Raw genomic sequence first — 16,920 nt, 5'->3', positions numbered from 1 at the left:
CTGAGCGCTGCCGTGCCGGACATGCTGGAACTCCAGTACGCGCTGGAGTCCAAGGCAGCAAAGTGGTACGCCACCATTGACATTGCCAATGCATTTTTCTCCATTCCTCTGGCAGCAGAGTGCAGGCCTCAGTTTGCTTTCACCTGGAGGGGCGTGCAGTACACCTGGAACCGACTGCCCCAGGGGTGGAAACACAGCCCCACCATCTGCCATGGACTGATCCAGGCTGCACTGGAAAAGGGTGAAGCTCCAGAACATCTGCAATACATTGATGACATCATTGTGTGGGGGAACACGGCAATGGAAGTATTTGAGAAAGGAGAAAAGATCATCCAGATTCTGCTGGGAGCCGGTTTTGCCATCAAGAGGAGCAAAGTCAAAGGTCCTGCCCGAGAGATCCAGTTCCTGGGAGTAAAGTGGCAAGACGGGCGGCGCCAAATCCCCACTGAGGTCATCAATAAGATCACCGCGATGTCTCCACCAACCAACAAGAAGGAAACACAAGCTTTCCTAGGTGCCATAGGCTTTTGGAGAATGCACATTCCTGAGTACAGCCAGATCGTGAGCCCTCTCTACCTGGTCACCCGGAAGAAGAACGAATTCCACTGGGGCCCTGAGAAGCAGCAAGCCTTTGCCCAGATCAAGCAGGAGATCGCTCATGCTGTAGCCCTCGGCCCAGTCAGGACGGGACCAGAGGTGAAGAATGTGTTCTACTCTGCAGCCGGGAACAAGGGCTTGTCCTGGAGCCTTTGGCAGAAGGTACCTGGTGAGACCCGAGGCCGACCTCTGGGATTCTGGAGCCGAAGTTACAGAGGATCTGAAACCAACTACACCCCAACAGAGAAGGAGATCTTGGCTGCTTATGAAGGAGTTCAAGCTGCCTCAGAAGTGATTGGCACAGAAGCACAGCTCCTCCTGGCACCCCGACTACCAGTGCTGGAGTGGATGTTTAAAGGGAAGGTCCCCTCTACCCACCACGCCACCGATGCCACATGGAGCAAGTGGATTGCCCTCATCACACAGCGCGCCCGTATCGGAAACCCAAATCGCCCTGGGATTTTGGAAATAATTACAAACTGGCCAGAAGGTGAAAATTTTGGTCTTGCCGATGAAGAGGAGCAAGAACAAGTGACCCGGGCTGATGAAGCCCCGCCATACAACCAACTGCCAGCAGATGAAACTCGCTACGCTCTTTTCACTGACGGTTCCTGTCGCATCGTGGGGATGAACCGGAAGTGGAAAGCAGCCGTATGGAGCCCCACACGACAGGTTGCACAAGCTACTGAAGGAGAAGGTGGATCAAGTCAACTTGCTGAACTCAAAGCTGTTCAGCTGGCCCTGGACATTGCTGAAAGAGAGAAGTGGCCAAAGCTTTACCTTTACACTGATTCATGGATGGTAGCCAATGCTCTGTGGGGCTGGCTGGAAAGATGGAAAAAAGCTAACTGGCAACGTAGGGGAAAGCCAATCTGGGCTGCTGATGAGTGGAAAGACATTGCCAGTCGGGTAGAGAAGCTACCCGTAAAGGTCCATCATGTAGATGCCCATGTCCCCAAGAGTCGGGCTAATGAGGAGCACCAACACAATGAGCAAGTAGATCAGGCTGCAAGGATAGAGGTGTCACAGATAGACTTAGACTGGCAACACAAAGGAGAGTTGTTCCTGGCTCGATGGGCCCACGATGCCTCAGGTCACCAAGGCAGAGATGCTACCTATAAGTGGGTATGAGATAGAGGGGTGGATCTCACCATGGACAGTATTTCCCAGGTTATCCATGACTATGAGATGTGTGCTGCCATCAAGCAAGCCAAGCGAGTGAAGCCCCTCTGGTATGGGGGGCGGTGGTCCAAATATAAGTATGGGGAGGCCTGGCAGATTGACTACATCACACTGCCTCAGACACGCCAAGGCAAGCGTTACGTGCTGACCATGGTAGAAGCCACCACTGGATGGTTGGAGACCTACCCTGTGCCTCATGCCACTGCCCGCAACACCATCCTGGGCCTGGAAAAACAAGTCCTTTGGAGACATGGTACCCCTGAGAGAATTGAGTCAGACAATGGGACTCATTTCAAAAACAGCCTCATAAGCACCTGGGCCAGAGAACACGGCATCGAGTGGGTGTACCACATTCCTTATCACGCACCAGCGGCTGGGAAAGTGGAACGGTGCAATGGGCTGCTTAAAACCACCTTGAAGGCACTGGGTGGGGGGACTTTCAAAAACTGAGAGATTAATCTACCAAAGGCCACATGGTTAGTGAACACCCGAGGTTCCACTAATCGAGCAGGCCCTGCCCAGTCTGAGCCCTTGAGAACACCAGATGGGGACAAGGTTCCAGTGGTGCATATGAGAGGTATGCTAGGAAAAACTGTTTGGGTGAACCCTGCCTCCAGCAAAGACAATCCAATTCGGGGGGTGGTTTTTGCTCAAGGGCCAGGGTGTACCTGGTGGATCATGCAAAGGGATGGAAAGACCAGATGCATACCCCAAGGAGACCTTGTTTTAGGGTGAACTACCTACAATACTGTGCCTGTATCTGTAACTGTATGGATGTCTATAATTTGAAGATTTTTAATTTGATTTGGCATGATGGTAGGGGAAAATTCGGGGTGGATAATGTTGAGGGTTAGTTCTTTCTTTTTTTTTTTTTTCCCTCTGTGGAATTTTCCCCATTGTCATGCTAAGATACCTGTTGACTGGGCCCTGGTGACAAGGGGGAGGGGACGGGATGGAAGAAGCAAGCCCCGCGAGATTCAAACAGCCAGAAGAGGAAGAGGAAGGCTGGGCCTCGGCCCATTTCCCCCGCGGAGTTTGGACGAGAAGGACGATCGCCGTCTGTGTCCCATCCCAGCGTCGGGAAACCACCATCGGACCCTGCCCGGCTGTCTTCTCGCTGTGAACTACCACCATCCAGCACTCTACTGAGCACCGGGACCCACACCGTGAGCAGAGGGCTCTCTCTCCATCTCTCTCTCCCCCTGGGACAGCTCTGCCATCACCCCCAGCCCTCCTGCAGCTCTGCGGGAGCCGCCCGCCCCCAGCACCAGGAACTGCAGCTCAGGGAAAAGGTGCCTGCAGCCAAAAAACACTGGGACTGAGTTACTGTTCTGTTTGTGGGTAATTTCATAGCTGTTGTTGTTCTTGTTTGTCTTGTTAAATATACTAGTAAAGAACTGTTATTCCTACCCCCATATCTTTGCCTGAGAGCTCTCTTAATTCCGAAATTATAATAATCGGAAGAATCATATTTTCTTTCAGTCCAAGGGGAAGCTTCTGCTTTCCTTGGCAAACACCTGTCCTTCAAACCAGGACACCCCAGTTACAGGGCTTTCAAAGGAATGAACAGAAACCTTTTTGTTTCAAGGCCAAAACAAAAGAATTTATGTGTCCCTGCTGGCAAAGCATCCACATGCTTGGCTGGGTGGGAAGAACCCTTTTTGAAGGGGTTTCCACCCCACCATCTCCAAAATTGTGGGGTTTGCCCCAATATGTTCCCATTTGGCTGTGGAAGATGCCCATGAGCCAGAAAGGATTAAAATGATGGATTTCTATTGGAGAAGACCTCCAAGGCCATTCAGTGTTGCTTGATACCACCAGAAGATGCAAAGAGTGAGATTTTTCTCGGGTCAGAAGTTGACAAACGTGCTCTTCACAATGGATTTCTGATGTTGATCTGTGGATATGTCCAGGTGCTCAAGGGAAGCCAGGAGGATGAAGAGCCGCCCAGCCAGGTGTCTTCCTAACATGGATCACCGGGGCTCTGCCCACCAGGGGTCACTCGGCATCATCCAGCACAGATCCTGCCATGGAGAATGGAGCTGGAGCAGCACATGAAGCTCTTCCTGCACTTGATTTGCAGGGCTTCCCTTAGTGGTGCCTCCATTGGTGTTTGGTCAGGTGAGAGCTCTGTGAAAAGCTCTTCCCACACTCAGAACACTCATAGGGCCTCTCCCCAGTGTGGATGCGCCGGTGGGTGACGAGGTTGGAGTTGTGCCTGAAGCCCTTCCCGTAGTCGGGGCAGCAGAAGGGCCTCTCCTCTATGTGAATGCGCTGGTGCAGGAGGAGACTGGAGCTGGTCAGAAACCTCTTGCTGCATTTATCACACTCATAGGGCTGTTCCCCTGTGTGGATCCTTTGGTGGACAATCAGTTCAGAGCTTGTCCTGAAGCACTTCCCACACTGCCCACACTCATAGGGCATCTCCCCAGTGTGGATGCGCCTGTGGGAGACAAGGCGGGAGTTGTATTTGAAGCCCTTCCCACAGTCAGGGCAGCGGAAGGGCCTCTCTTCTGTGTGAATCCGCTGATGCATGACGAGATTGGAGCTGGTCTGAAACCTCTTCCTGCGTATGTCACATTCATAGGGCCTCTCCCCAGTGTGGATCATCTGGTGGCGGATCAGTTTGAATCTCGTACTGAAGCTCTTTCCACACTCCCCACACTCATAGGGCCGTTCCCCCATGTGGATTCTCCAGTGCCAGATCAGGGAGGATCTCTTGCTGAAGCTCTTCCCACAATTTGAACACTTGTGGGGCTTATCCGCATCATGAAGATGCTCATGGAACCCCAGCTCTGAGCTCTGGCTGCAGCTCTGTCCGGTTCTTTGGCCCTGGTTCTCCTCCTCGGATACCCAAGAACTGTGTTTGCAGCCCATCCTCATGTGGGATCTCCCGGGCTTTTCCTCCTCGCTGGTTTCCTGTGCAATGGAGCTGCTCCAAACAGCCTCTTCCACAAGGTTCTGCTGCAGGGATTTGTCCTCCCTGGTCTCCATCCTCAGCTCCTTGTCTAGAGGGGGAAGGACAAGGAGAAGATGGGATTTGCCTCTGTTCCAGAGGGAGGGGGAAGGAGATCCCCCCAGCACGTCCCTGGCAGGACGGCGTCGGCAGCGGGGCTGTCCTGCAGCCGGGGGCCGTGCTGGGCTGGGAGATGGAGCAGGACAGAGGGTGAAAGGGGCAGGGACTTCCTCCTCACCTGCCTGGGGCTCCGGGGGCATGTTCTTCTTCCTCACGGCCTCATCCTCCATCGGGCCAAGGTTTAGGAATGGGAAATCCATTTTTGGGGGAAAAGAAGGGTTGAGCGCGTTGGGTTTATGTTCCTGCGGGCCAAGTTCAGCTGGACAAGCCAGTGCCCCTTTCAGCCTCAGAGAGCCTGGGGCCGCTTATCACCAACCTCCCACACCCCTCCAGGCTGCCGGGGGTCCCCCGGCTCCGGGATCGCCCCTCTGCGCTCTCCCCGCTCCGGGGTTCCCGTATTCCCCCACGGCTCTCCCGGATATCCCCAGAACCGATCTCGCCCCCTCTCCGCCAGAACGAGCGATCGCAATGTGGGACCCGCCAAGATCCCTCCCGGGGCATTTCCGGCTGAGCTTCGGGGTCCTGCAAGATCCAAACATCTCCTGCCCCACAAAGAAACCTCCAGGAGACCTCCCCACGATGGATTTGGGGCGAGCTCCCCCTCCCAGCTCACCTGCGGCTTCCGGGGGGAGGGGTGATGCCGGGGAAGTCGGGGAAGCTGCGGCCTAGAGCGGGCGAGCGAGTGAGCCGCTCGGTTCTGCTGCTGCTCTTCCTTCCACTACTCTTCTTCCTTCCGCTCCTCCTCCCCCAGCCCGGCCCGGCCCGGTGCCGACGCGCAAAAGCAGCCGCGCTCCGCCCTGGGGGATTGCAAAGCGGTTGCGCCCCGCGCGGCACTGGGAAGTGATACTGGGAGCACTGGTAACGATCCTGACAGCACCTAGAAGCAACTGGGAGCGCTCTCCCTGCCAGTACCGCTCTTACTGGGAGCACTGGGAGGGAACTGGGAGCAAACTGCGCCTAGACCCGGCTACAGCCGGTGGTGGGCGGTGTCGGAGCAGAGGGCGTGGTTATGCAAATCTAGGAGCGATCGCGCGCTGTGATTGGTGTGCGGAAGCAGCGCGGGGTTCTCCCTGGTCACGTGAGGGCGGGAGCGGTGGGCAGAGCGATGGCGGCGGCGTGCGGTGAGAGGGAATGGGAATGGGAGCGGGAGCGGGAACGGGAGTGGGAACGGGGACTGGAATGGGGACAGGGACCGAGAATGGAAACAGGGAATGGGGACAGGGACCGGGAGTACAGGACCGGGAATGGGGACAGGGACTGGGATAGGGACAGCCCCGTGTCATGCCCTGGGGACCGAGGAGGGGACAGGGACAGGGGAGGAGCCAGGGACTGGGCTGTCGCACCGTGACCTTGCTGAACTGGGAGCTCGTGTGTCTCATTTTCGGGGCTCCTGCCCCCCACCTCCCCCCCCCCCCCCCCCCCCCCCCGGGGGTTCCTCTCGTCGTGTTCTGGGGGGGAAGCAGTCAGCACCCACAGTACCCCTCCAGTAGCTCCCAGTATCCCCAGTAACCTCAGTGCTGCCAGACCAGTATGGGGGCTTAAGATAGATCCTGGTTTGGTGTCCAGTTCCAGTGCCCAGCCCCAGACCCGGTGTCCATTGGTCTAGTCCCAGTCCCCACCACGTTTCCAGCTGCTGTGTCATGATGCCAGGCATTGTCCCAGGTGGCTTCCAGCCCCAGTGCCAGTCCCAGTTCCCAGGGCCATGATGCCAAGATTGGGCTTGGTGTAGGGCCCTGGGCATGACTGGGGCACAGCGTGAAGGGTTTCATGGGACATGGGACTAAAGACATGAAACATGGGACATGGGGCATATAGGACATGACACAGGGTGCAGGGTGTGGTATAGGACACAGGACATGACCTTGAGCATGGCACAGGACACGGAACAGGACACAGGGACAGGGGACATGATTTTGGAGCATGGTACCTGCCCCAGCCCGTGATGCATGAGTTCCTGTGCCCACATGTGCCCCACACGTCACCTGCCACCCCCCCTGCGGCACCACCATGTTCTCACCGGTGTCCCTCCTGCCTGCTGGGTACAGTTTGGTGGCCTCGGATGTGGCCTTCCCAGTGTGGGTCCTGCTCTGCCACAAGCCCTGGGGACATCATCCCTGCCCAGTGGCACCAGGTGTCCATCCATCGGCGATAACTGGGACAAGTCCCACACGGTGGCATCAGGTGGCACCTGTGCCACTGGCAGCAGAGATGTCTACAAGGGGGTAACTGAAGGGACAGAACAGGGTGCAGGTGCTCACAGTGTCCCTGTCATCCACAGGGGGTGGTGATCAGGGGTGTCAGGATGAGGTGGTCATAGAGGTGCCACCAGGGGTGTGGTGATACCAAGGCACACATGGCCATGGAAGTGCCGCCGCAGGTGCTGGAATGCCCGTGGAGATGCCACCACGAGCACGGCAGTGCCAGGGGACACATTAGTCTATGGTGTGGCAATGCTGGTGGGCATGGCAGTGACAGGCCAGGCGTGGGGCCAGGCTGGGGTGGCTCCGTGCCCACCCCATGGGTGGCCCTGCTGGTTGCAAGCCGTTTTGGTTGGTGTCTGTGCCAGTGCCTGGCCCGGTGCTACCGTTAATGCCAGCCCTGGCACAGGGACATGCACAGGTGTGGGAGTGACAAGGGGGACTGGGCACCCCGAGGGCTGTGCCAGGCCAGCACCTCCCACCCCATGCCTTTGTCCTCAAGAAGGTGGCACACGGACACCGAAAGGGGTTAGAAGAGTTGGGGACACAGTGGTCATCTGGGGACATGAAGGACCTCAGCCTATGGAGGTGATTTGGGACACTGGTGTGATTTGAGGACGCTGAGGTGCCCCAGTGCTATCCCCAGCACTGTTTCCCTGTCCCCACAGTACCTGGCTGTCCTCAACAAGACCCTGGGCCACTACCCCTATGCTGGCACTGCAGGTGTCACCAGAGATGGCACCAGGCACAGCACTTCTTCCGCACAGGGGACATTGACCCTGGTAATGACACCTTCGACATTGCCTCCAGCGTCATCACTGGTGGGGACACTTGGGGTTTGGGTTTTAGAGTTAGGGTTGGGATTTGAGATTTGGGATACTCTAAAGGCATTTGGGATGGTCCCAAGAGGTTTAGGAGTAGGGTTTTGGTTTGGGGTTTGGGGTTTGGGTTTGAGGTGCAAGGTTTGGGATGGTCCTGGAGTATATGTGATTCAGGATTTGGGAAGTCCCAGGGTTTCTGGGCTCTCAGCATTCCCTGACCCCAGTCCCAAGCCCACAGAGTGCCTGGGGGTGTACCCTGGAGACCCCCAGCTGCTGGTGCTGGATTGCACTGACAGCAATTTCACCCTCCAATTCCACAGGTAAATCCCACAAGTCCCACCCAGGGAAGTTTCCCATCCCTAAAATCCAAGTGTTGGATTTGCGACCCCTTTTTCCGAATTCCTGTGTGGGATTATGGGATGAAATTTTCCCTTTCCCAGGGTAATTTTTGGGGATTTTGTGGCCAAGTTTTCCCTTTCCTGATGTTTTCTGGGGGATTTTGGTGCAGAATTTTTCCTTTTCTAGAATGTTTTTTTTTTTTTTGTTATTTTGGGAACTCCTGAGGTTTTTGGGGATTTCAGGTGGAATTTTCCATTAGCATTGGATTTTTTGAGATTTTGGGGTGGAAATTTTCCTTTTTTTTTTTTTAGGATTTTGGGGTGGAATTTTAATTTCTGGGGGATTTTTGGGGTCAAATTTTTCCTTTTCCAGGTTTTTTTTTGAACTTGGGGAACTCACAGGGTTTTTTGGGGATTTATGGGCAGATTTGTTCTCTTTTTTGGGGATTTTTTGCGGCGGAGTTTTCCCTTTTGCATTGGTTTCTTTGGGATTTTGAGGTGGATTTTTTCCTATTTTATTTTTTAGTGATTTTGAGGCCTCTTGTAGTGTTTTTTGTCCCCTCAGGCTGATCAGTGTCATCATGGAGTTCCAGCTCAAGGCCATCAACATCCAAACGCTACTAAAACAGAAAATCCCCGACTGCTACACCTTCAGTGATATTGTGAGTGTCCGCAAGTGTCCCAGTGTCCCCTGAGTGTCCTTCTGGTATCTTCTCATGTCCCTTTTGTGTGCCTTATGTCTCTCCTGGTGTCTCACTCATGTCCTTCTGTCCCACATCTATCCATCTGTCCCCTGGCTGTTCCCCAGTACCTCTGCGGACCCTGGGGAGCAGCCAGTGAGTGCTATGACAGTGATGGTGATGGTGACAGTGACAGTGCTAAGGACAGTGACAGTGACAATAACAGTGACAAATGGCAGTGGCACTGACAGTGATGGTGACAATGACAGTGAAATGCCAATGACAGTGCAACCCAGTGTCCCCACATCACGTTTGACAACTCTGTCCATAGCAGGTGAGTGCAGATCCACCTGGACACCCATCCAGGAGTGCCACCACCCCTTGCTGCCCAGCAAAAGGGACAGTGGGGTACAGTGGATGATGGGAGACAGGGGGACACAGTGACAGGGTAACAGGTGCCATGTCCCCCTCGTGCTCCGGACACCGGCAGGACTGGACGCATTTCTGTTGCGCCCCAACCACACTTCCCCATAAAACCTGCTCCCCTCACACCTTGGGGACAACCCTGACCCCCCCCCCCCTTTGTCACCCTGGGGTGCCCCTCAGTCAGGGGGGTCTTGGTCATGCTGCAGGACCCTCTCTCTGTGCAATCCCCGAGGTGGCACCTGCGCTTTTTGTCACCGCCATCTGCCAATTTGTTACCAGCACCCCAAAGAAGGGGGCGGCCCACATGTTACAGGAGGAGGTGGTGAAAACATTTCTGGGGTCACTCCCAGCCATTTCCATCTCCCCACATCCCCCTGAAGATGCTGCTCCACCCTGCACCCCCTCCCCCCCGCCCCCACCACAGCATCCCCTGAGGGGACCTTGGGGACTGTCCCCATGTCCCCCCCCAGTCCCCATGGTACCTCCGCTGCTCCACCTGTGCTTGGCCCCCGTTCGTGTGGCGACCTCCCCATGTGAACGGGCAGGAGTTTCAGTCACATCCTCACCTCCTTCTCGTCTTCCTCCTGCTGAGGAGGTGATGTTGCTTCTGCTGGGGACTCGCCAGTGACACCAGAGGGACACCACAGGTCACCCCTCGAGGGGCCTGGGGTTGCAGTGGCTCCTGGAGTCGCCCCAGTGTGACAGCTGGGGGGCCTGAGATGCTGCAGTGACAATTTGGGGGGTGGGTGCTCGTTTTGGGGTCTCCAGGGTGAGTCTCAAAGTCTCCTCCCATCACCTCATCCCGTGCCTCAGTTTCCCCCTCACTCTGCAGGGAGCATCCAGAATTGATGTTCTGGAATTGGGTTTGTTTTGGGGGGTTTTGGGGTTGGGGCTACTGGGATGGGCTGGTGGGCCAGTTAGGTGATACACACCCAAGGTGTGTATCAAGGCTGGTGGTTATCTGGGCTCGGAGCTGCCTAGGCTGGGGGGCTGCAGGGCCAAGAGCTATCCAGACAAGTGTCAAGCTGGGATCCATGACTCAGGTGTCCATCAAGTGTCCACCAGTGTCCAATCTCTCCTGCCCCCATCCATCCCAGACTCCCTGGCCAGGGCTGCTTCTCACTGCAGAGTGGACAAGCCCCTGGTCAGTCCCAAGATGACCCCAAACCCCCTCCCACCAACCTCACCAGGCCACCCACCCTGAGCTCTGGTGCCATCGGCATCCCCTGGCAGCCGGTCCAGCTCTGAATCTCTTGGAAGAGGAAATCCACAGTCCCAGGCCGGGGACTCAAGGGTATCCAGGATGGTGAGCACTGAGTCCATGTGGCATAGGGGGACAGTTGGGGACACAGCTGGGGAGATGTCTGTGGGGAAGGGAGTTGGGGTGTAGGGGAGTGAGGGGCGCCTAAAAGGTGCGGAGGGGGTTGGAAGGGAGGGATGCACCCAAAAATGTGCCAAAGTGAAGGCGAGGGTGCATAAAATTGGGGTAAAGGATGGAAAGAATCCAAACAAGCACAGAAAAGACTCAAAATAGGGGGCACTGAACCCAAAAAAGGGGAAAAGGACTGAAAATGGAGGGGAGAAGGACCTAAAATCAGAGGACAAGGATGTCATGGGGTGTTACAGTGTTTTCCTACCTGTGCCAGGGTGAGTGCAGATGCTCCGTGCCAGAAGCAGCCATGGGGACATCCTGAGGGACATGGGCACACATTGAGGGACACAGGGACACTACAGGATGGGTCCCCTCAGACAGCCCAGGACCTCATGGTTTTTGGCCCCACTGGGGGCAGGGGACACATGGAAGGCGAGAGGAAGATATGGTAGGGAATTTGGACATACAGAGGGGAAAGGACATGATGCCACCAGGACAGATAGCAGGGGGACAATGTCACCAGGACACCCCTGGTGACATGTAGCATGGGGCCACATGACACTGTGGGTGGCACTGACCCTTGTGCTGTACCTTGGGCCATTGGGGTCCTCTGAGCGTGGAGTCCCTAGGACGCCCTGGTGACTGTCACTCACCTCCGGGCCACTTGTCAACAGCCGAACAAGTTCCACCTCCTGCCCTGCTGGGTGATGACATCTGGCTGGTGCACTGTGGTGGTGATAGTGGGGATGTGGTGGCAGTACCTGCATTGGACAGCACTTCGCAATGTCCCCATCCATGTTCCTCACATCCTCATCCATCTCCCCCCATGGCCCCACCCATGTCTTAGTTCCTTGTCGTTATTTTTAACCCCAGTTACAGGGCTTTCAAAGGAATGAACAGAAACCTTTTTGTTTCAAGGCCAAAACAAAAGAATTTATGTGTCCCTGCTGGCAAAGCATCCACATGCTTGGCTGGGTGGGAAGAACCCTTTTTGAAGGGGTTTCCACCCCACCATCTCCAAAATTGTGGGGTTTGCCCCAGTATGTTCCCATTTGGCTGTGGAAGATGCCCATGAGCCAGAAAGGATTAAAATGATGGATTTCTATTGGAGAAGACCTCCAAGGCCATTCAGTGTTGCTTGATACCACCAGAAGATGCAAAGAGTGAGATTTTTCTCGGGTCAGAAGTCGACAAACGTGCTCTTCACAATGGATTTCTGATGTTGATCTGTGGATATGTCCAGGTGCCCATGGGGAGCCAGGAGGATGTGGAGCCACCCAGCCAGGTGTATTTCTAACATAGATCATGGGCACCATGGACCAGCAATGCTCTGCCCACTGGGGGCCACAGGAACATCCAGCACAGATCCTGCCACGGGGGATGGAGCTGGAGCAGCACATGAAGCTCTTCCTGCACTTGATTTGCAGGGCTTCCCTTAGTGGTGCCTTCATTGGTGTAGGGTAAAGTGAGAGCTTCTGGAACAGGACTTCACACATTTGGGACACTCGTAGGGCCTCGTCCTAGTATATATGCGCTGGTGGGTGACGACAGTGGAGTTTTGGTTGAAGCCATTCCCATTGTTGGGTCAGTGGAAGGGCCTCTCCTCTGAATCTGCTGATGCCTGAGGAGACTGGAGCTAGTCTTAAATGTCTTCCTGCATTCCTCACAATCGGCACGCCTCTGCTTTGTGTGGCTCATCTGGTGGGCAGTCAGGTCAGAGCTTGTCTTGAAGCCCTTCCCACACTCCCCACACTCATAGGGCTGTTCCCTCATGTGGATTCTCCAGTGTTGGATCAGGTAGGATCACTTGCTGAAGCTCTTCCCACATTCTGAGCACTTGTGGGGCTTCTCCCCATCATGAAGCTGCTCATGGACTCTCAGCTCTAAGCTCCAGCAGCATCTCTGGCCACCTCCCTGGCCCGGAGTGGGTCTTTCTGCTTTGGATCACCGTGATCTGCATTTGTAACCCCTCATGAGGGATCTCTGGGGCTTTTCCTCCTCCTTGGATTCCTGCACCATGGAGCTGGTTTAAAATGCCTTTTCCATAAGGTTCAGCTGTGGGGATTTGTCCTCCCTGGTCTCCATCCTCAGCTCCTTGTCTGGGGGAGGAAGGACAAGGAGAGGATGGGATTTGCCTCTGTTCCAGAGGGAGGGGGAAGGAGATCCCCCCAGCATGTCCCCGGCAGGACGGTGTCGGCAGCGGGGTTGTCCTGCAGCCGGGGGCCATGCTGGGCTGGGAGATGGAGCAGGACAGAGGGGGAAGGGGGCAGGGACTTCCCCCTCACCTGCATAGGGCTTCTGGGCCATCTTCCTCACGGCCTCCTCCTCCATCTGACCATGATTTGGGAATGGGAAATCCTGGTTTTGGGGAAAAACAAGGGCTGAGCACATTGGTTTTGATGTTCCTGCGGGCCAAGGGTAGCTGGAGATGTCATCACCCCTTTCAACCTCAGAGAGCCTGGGGCTGCTCATCACCAACCTCTTGCACTCCTCCAGGCTGCCGGGGGTTCCCTGGCTCTGGGAATGCCCCTCTGCGCTCTCCCCTCTCCAGGGCTCCCGCATTCCCCCACGGCTCTCCTGGGGATCCCCAAACCCCATACTGGCCCTCTGCCCACCAGTACTGGGTGATCACCACGTGGGACCTGCCAAGATCCCTCCCGGGGCATTTCCGGCTGAGCTTCGGGGTCCTTCAAGATCCAAACGTACCCTGGCCCCTCAAAAAGAAAACCTTCCAGAGACGCCCCCGCTGGTTTTGGGGCGAGGTTTCACTTCCTGCTCACCTGTGGGTTCCGGGGGGGCAGGGCGATGCTGCCAGAGTTGGGGGAACTGCAGCCTGAGCGGGCGGGCAGGGGAGCCGAGTGGTTCTGCTGCTGCTCTTTCTCTTGCAGCTCCTCTTCCTCATGTTCCTGACTTTCCCCTTCTTGTTCTTCCCGTTCCTCTTTCCTTCCTCCCCCTCCTCCGCTCCCAGCCCGGCCCAGGTCGGTGCCGACACTGAAAAGCAGCCGTGCTCTGCCCTGGGGGGTTCCAAAGTGGCCGTGCCCTGCACAGTGCTGGAACCAATACTGGGAGCACTCGAAGCGATCCTGAGAGAACCCGGAAGGAATTGGGAGCGCTTTCCGTGCTAGGACCGCTCTTACTGGGGGCACTGGGACGGAACTGGGAATAAACAGCTCCCGGACGCGGCTTCAGCCGGCGGTGGGCGGGGTCAGGACCGAAAGCGTGGTTATGCAAATCCAGGAGCGATCGCGCGCTGTGATTGGTGGGCGGAAGCAGCGCGGGGTTCTCCCTGGTCACGTGTGGGCCGCGGGGGGGCCGGAGCGATGGCGGCGGGGCCTGGTGAGAGGGAACAGGGAATGGGGACAGGGAATGGGAACGGGAACCAGGAACAGAAACAAGAATACAGGACTGGGACGGGGAATACAGGACACGAACTGGGAATGGAAATGTGGGAACAGGACAGGGAATACAGATACAGCAACTGGAGAGAGAATATGGGATAGGGATTAGAAAGATGGGACCGGGATTAGAAATAGGGCTGGGAATGGAAATACGGAAATGGGACAGGAAATATGGAAATGGAAATGCGGGACCAGCATGAGGACTGGGAATATGAGAACGGGAACAGGACAGGGAATATGGGACCGGGATTATGAGAATGACAACCAGACAGAGAATACGGGACAGGGAATGAGACCAAGAGTGGGATCCAGACTGGGATGGGAGCAGGGTGGGACCAGGAGGGAGGTAACATGAGAATGAGCAGGGGGCAAGGAGAATGACAGCGAGGAGAGGGGGATCCAGGACAGGAGAAACCCAAAACTGGTACAGGGGATATGTGGACAGTTCCTGGGCAGGGGATCCTTGATCAACTGCCCCAGAACCTCTGCCAGAGTTTCCCAAAGCAATTAGAACTGCTCAGCCTAGAATATCCAAGACCCTGAGCGACCCCCAAATCCCTCCCAGGAACCCTCAACCCTCTTGAACACAGCACCCCCCACATCCCCTGGAAGATCCCCCCCATGTTGCCATCGTTGTCTTAGCTCAACATCTTCACCCTGGGTTTGGGTATTTTGAAAGAACAATGAGAAATGCAAAGAAAATTAAGGCAGGAGGATGTGGAGCCCTCAGCCAGGTGTCTCCCCCACATGCATTGTAGAGGAGACAAATCCCTCTGCAGATATACAAGGGACTGCAAGGTCCCTTGTTCCCATGAGGCCTTGCAGTGTCACAGGGGTCTCCTTGGTGATGCAGTGTCACAATGGACCCTTGGTTCTGTGGGGACTCACAATGGCAGAATGGTCTCCTTGGTTCCACGAGGCCCTGCAGAGCCCCTTGATTCAACGTGGCCTCAAAGTGTCATCATGGTCTCCAGAATTCCATGAGGCCCTGCTGTGTCACAGTGGATCTTTGGTTCCATGGGGTCCGCACTGTTCCATGAATCCTTAGTTCCATGGGGCCCTGCAGTGTCACCATGGACTCCTTAATTCAATGGTGTCACACAGTGACACAATCACCCCTTAGCACAACAAGACCCCAGAGTGTCACAATGGTTCCTTGCTTCCATGAGGCCTTGTAGCATCACAATGGACTCCTTGGTTCCATGGGGCCACAAAGTGTCACAGTGGCCCCTTGGTTCAGTGAGGCCTGTCATGGCATAAGATTTTAGCCTTTATATTTTTGAAATCCTGTTATGCATCAATGCATAACTCTAAACTCCATAGAAAGTATTAGTTAACTATCTTCACATTTTGGTCAGACAAAAAGATTCCTCTGAAACTCAAGGACACCCTACAGCCTCAGGTTCCAAATACAATAAACAAAAGTGAATTGGGAGGGGGGAGCAAACTGAGGGAATATGACTTCATTAGCGGAAGCTGTAATTGGAGGATTAACCCCTTATATGCAAACAGACCAAACTTATATCTGTCTGAAAAAGTCATGACCACCATCCACCTTGGGTGTAGCCTCTGGGAAGCTTTTCACTGTCCAAGGTGTATCTATTGAAGGCCTTTAATAAGCACCGACTTTATTCCCTTAACCTTGTCTAGCCTGTGTTCTAGGTAGCCACTCCAAGACATCACCTGCAGTGCCACAATAGTCTCTGTGATTCGTTAAGGCCTGCAGTGTCAAAACAGACCATTGATTCCATGACACCCAAAGTGTCACAATGGCCCCTTGGTTCCACTGAGTCCAACAGTGTCACTAGGGTCCTGTTTGCTCCACAAGGCTCTGAAGTGCCACCATGGCCCTTTGGTTTCACAAGGCCTCAATGTGTAAAAATGGCCTCGATGGTTTCGTGAGGTCCTGCTCTGTCACAATGCACCTTTGTTTCCATGGTGCCCCATAGTGTTACAATGGTATCCTGGGTTCCACGGTGTCAGAATGAACCCTTCATCCTGTGCAGACCCACAGTGTTCACTGCCGTGCCCTTGATTCCATGAGGCCCTGCCAAGCTGTAACAGTCCCTTGTTCCAGTGGGTCCCAGAGTGTCAGAATAGTCTCCAATGTTCCATGAGGCCCCGCAATGTCACTGTGCTCCCCTTGGTTCCACAGGCTGCACAGTGTAGCAATGGACTCTTGGTTCCATGAGGTTCCTCAGTCACAATGCTCTTGGATCCCCAGTGTCAGTGTCAGTGTCAGTGTCAGCGTTAAGGAGAGAGAGTTCAAAGTGCACCTCATGATTTTTGGTTTTAATCAAGTGAATATTTTTTTTAATTTTTCAATTCAGAGAAGAGGTGACCGAAGCATTCCCCAGGTGATCTTGATGATGAATGTCACCTTAGAAGGTCTGGGCACAGAGAAGAATGATCCTTTCAGGGTTGACCCTATTTGGACAACCTGCTTCTCACCTCCAACCTCACCATGTCAGACATTGCCCACCTGGGACTGACATCCTAAAACATAAAAAAAATCCCTGCATGTTTATTATTATAATTATATATTAATAAAATAATAAAATTGCAAAGATGTTTTTCTTTTAATAATAAAAATAATATTTTTATTACCTAATTTTTCATTTATGTGTTAAAAAATCTATACGGTTTTAGCAATCATAAAAATTCTTGGTGATTGGTTCTAAGTAACACAATTCCCTTCATTAATTAATTGAAAACTACTGGCTATTGCTTTCTCTTTCTGTATGATAAGTAGACTTTTTTCAGTCCTTCTGTAATCCTTGTTATCATTTTCTCAGACAGGGTAAAAGGGGCCACTCTGGAGTCCAGGGAGAC

At 54.5% G+C, this 16,920-nt stretch overlaps 1 protein-coding gene and 1 long non-coding RNA gene across 3 annotated transcripts; both read right to left on the bottom strand.

The window, feature by feature from the left end:
* Positions 1–3,100: 3,100 nt before the first annotated feature.
* Positions 3,101–5,903, bottom strand: LOC134057227 (zinc finger protein 239-like). Of its 2 annotated transcripts, XM_062514225.1 has the most exons (3): positions 5,469–5,903; positions 4,974–5,114; positions 3,101–4,787 (listed from the first exon to the last, which is right to left on the bottom strand). In XM_062514225.1, exons 2-3 carry the CDS (start codon positions 5,053–5,055, stop codon positions 3,871–3,873), a joined length of 999 nt encoding a protein of 332 aa, XP_062370209.1. In that variant the 5' UTR covers positions 5,056–5,114; positions 5,469–5,903; the 3' UTR covers positions 3,101–3,870. The 2 variants fall into 2 exon arrangements, with proteins under 2 accessions (XP_062370209.1, XP_062370208.1); XM_062514224.1 differs by having other exon boundaries at positions 4,974–5,902.
* A 3,582-nt stretch (positions 5,904–9,485) lies between these two features.
* Positions 9,486–13,551, bottom strand: LOC134057231 (uncharacterized). Its single transcript, XR_009934304.1, has 3 exons — positions 13,471–13,551; positions 12,976–13,048; positions 9,486–12,789 (listed from the first exon to the last, which is right to left on the bottom strand). It is a non-coding gene; the product is annotated as an uncharacterized LOC134057231 (long non-coding RNA).
* Positions 13,552–16,920: the final 3,369 nt, after the last annotated feature.

The sequence above is a fragment of the Cinclus cinclus genome, unplaced genomic scaffold (assembly GCF_963662255.1).
Source record: "Cinclus cinclus unplaced genomic scaffold, bCinCin1.1 SCAFFOLD_70, whole genome shotgun sequence".
NCBI classification, from domain to species: Eukaryota; Metazoa; Chordata; class Aves; order Passeriformes; family Cinclidae; genus Cinclus; species Cinclus cinclus.
This window is presented reverse-complemented; position numbering and strand designations above follow the sequence as displayed.

Excerpts from the sequence above, each read along its gene's own strand:
- LOC134057227 (XM_062514225.1), bottom strand. The coding sequence starts at position 5,055 with ATGGATTTCCCATTCCTAAACCTTGGCCCGATGGAGGATGAGGCCGTG. Across the intron at positions 4,788-4,973 it reads GCCCCCGGAGCCCCAGGCAG|ACAAGGAGCTGAGGATGGAG; the intron begins GTGAGGAGGAAG and ends TTCCCCCTCTAG.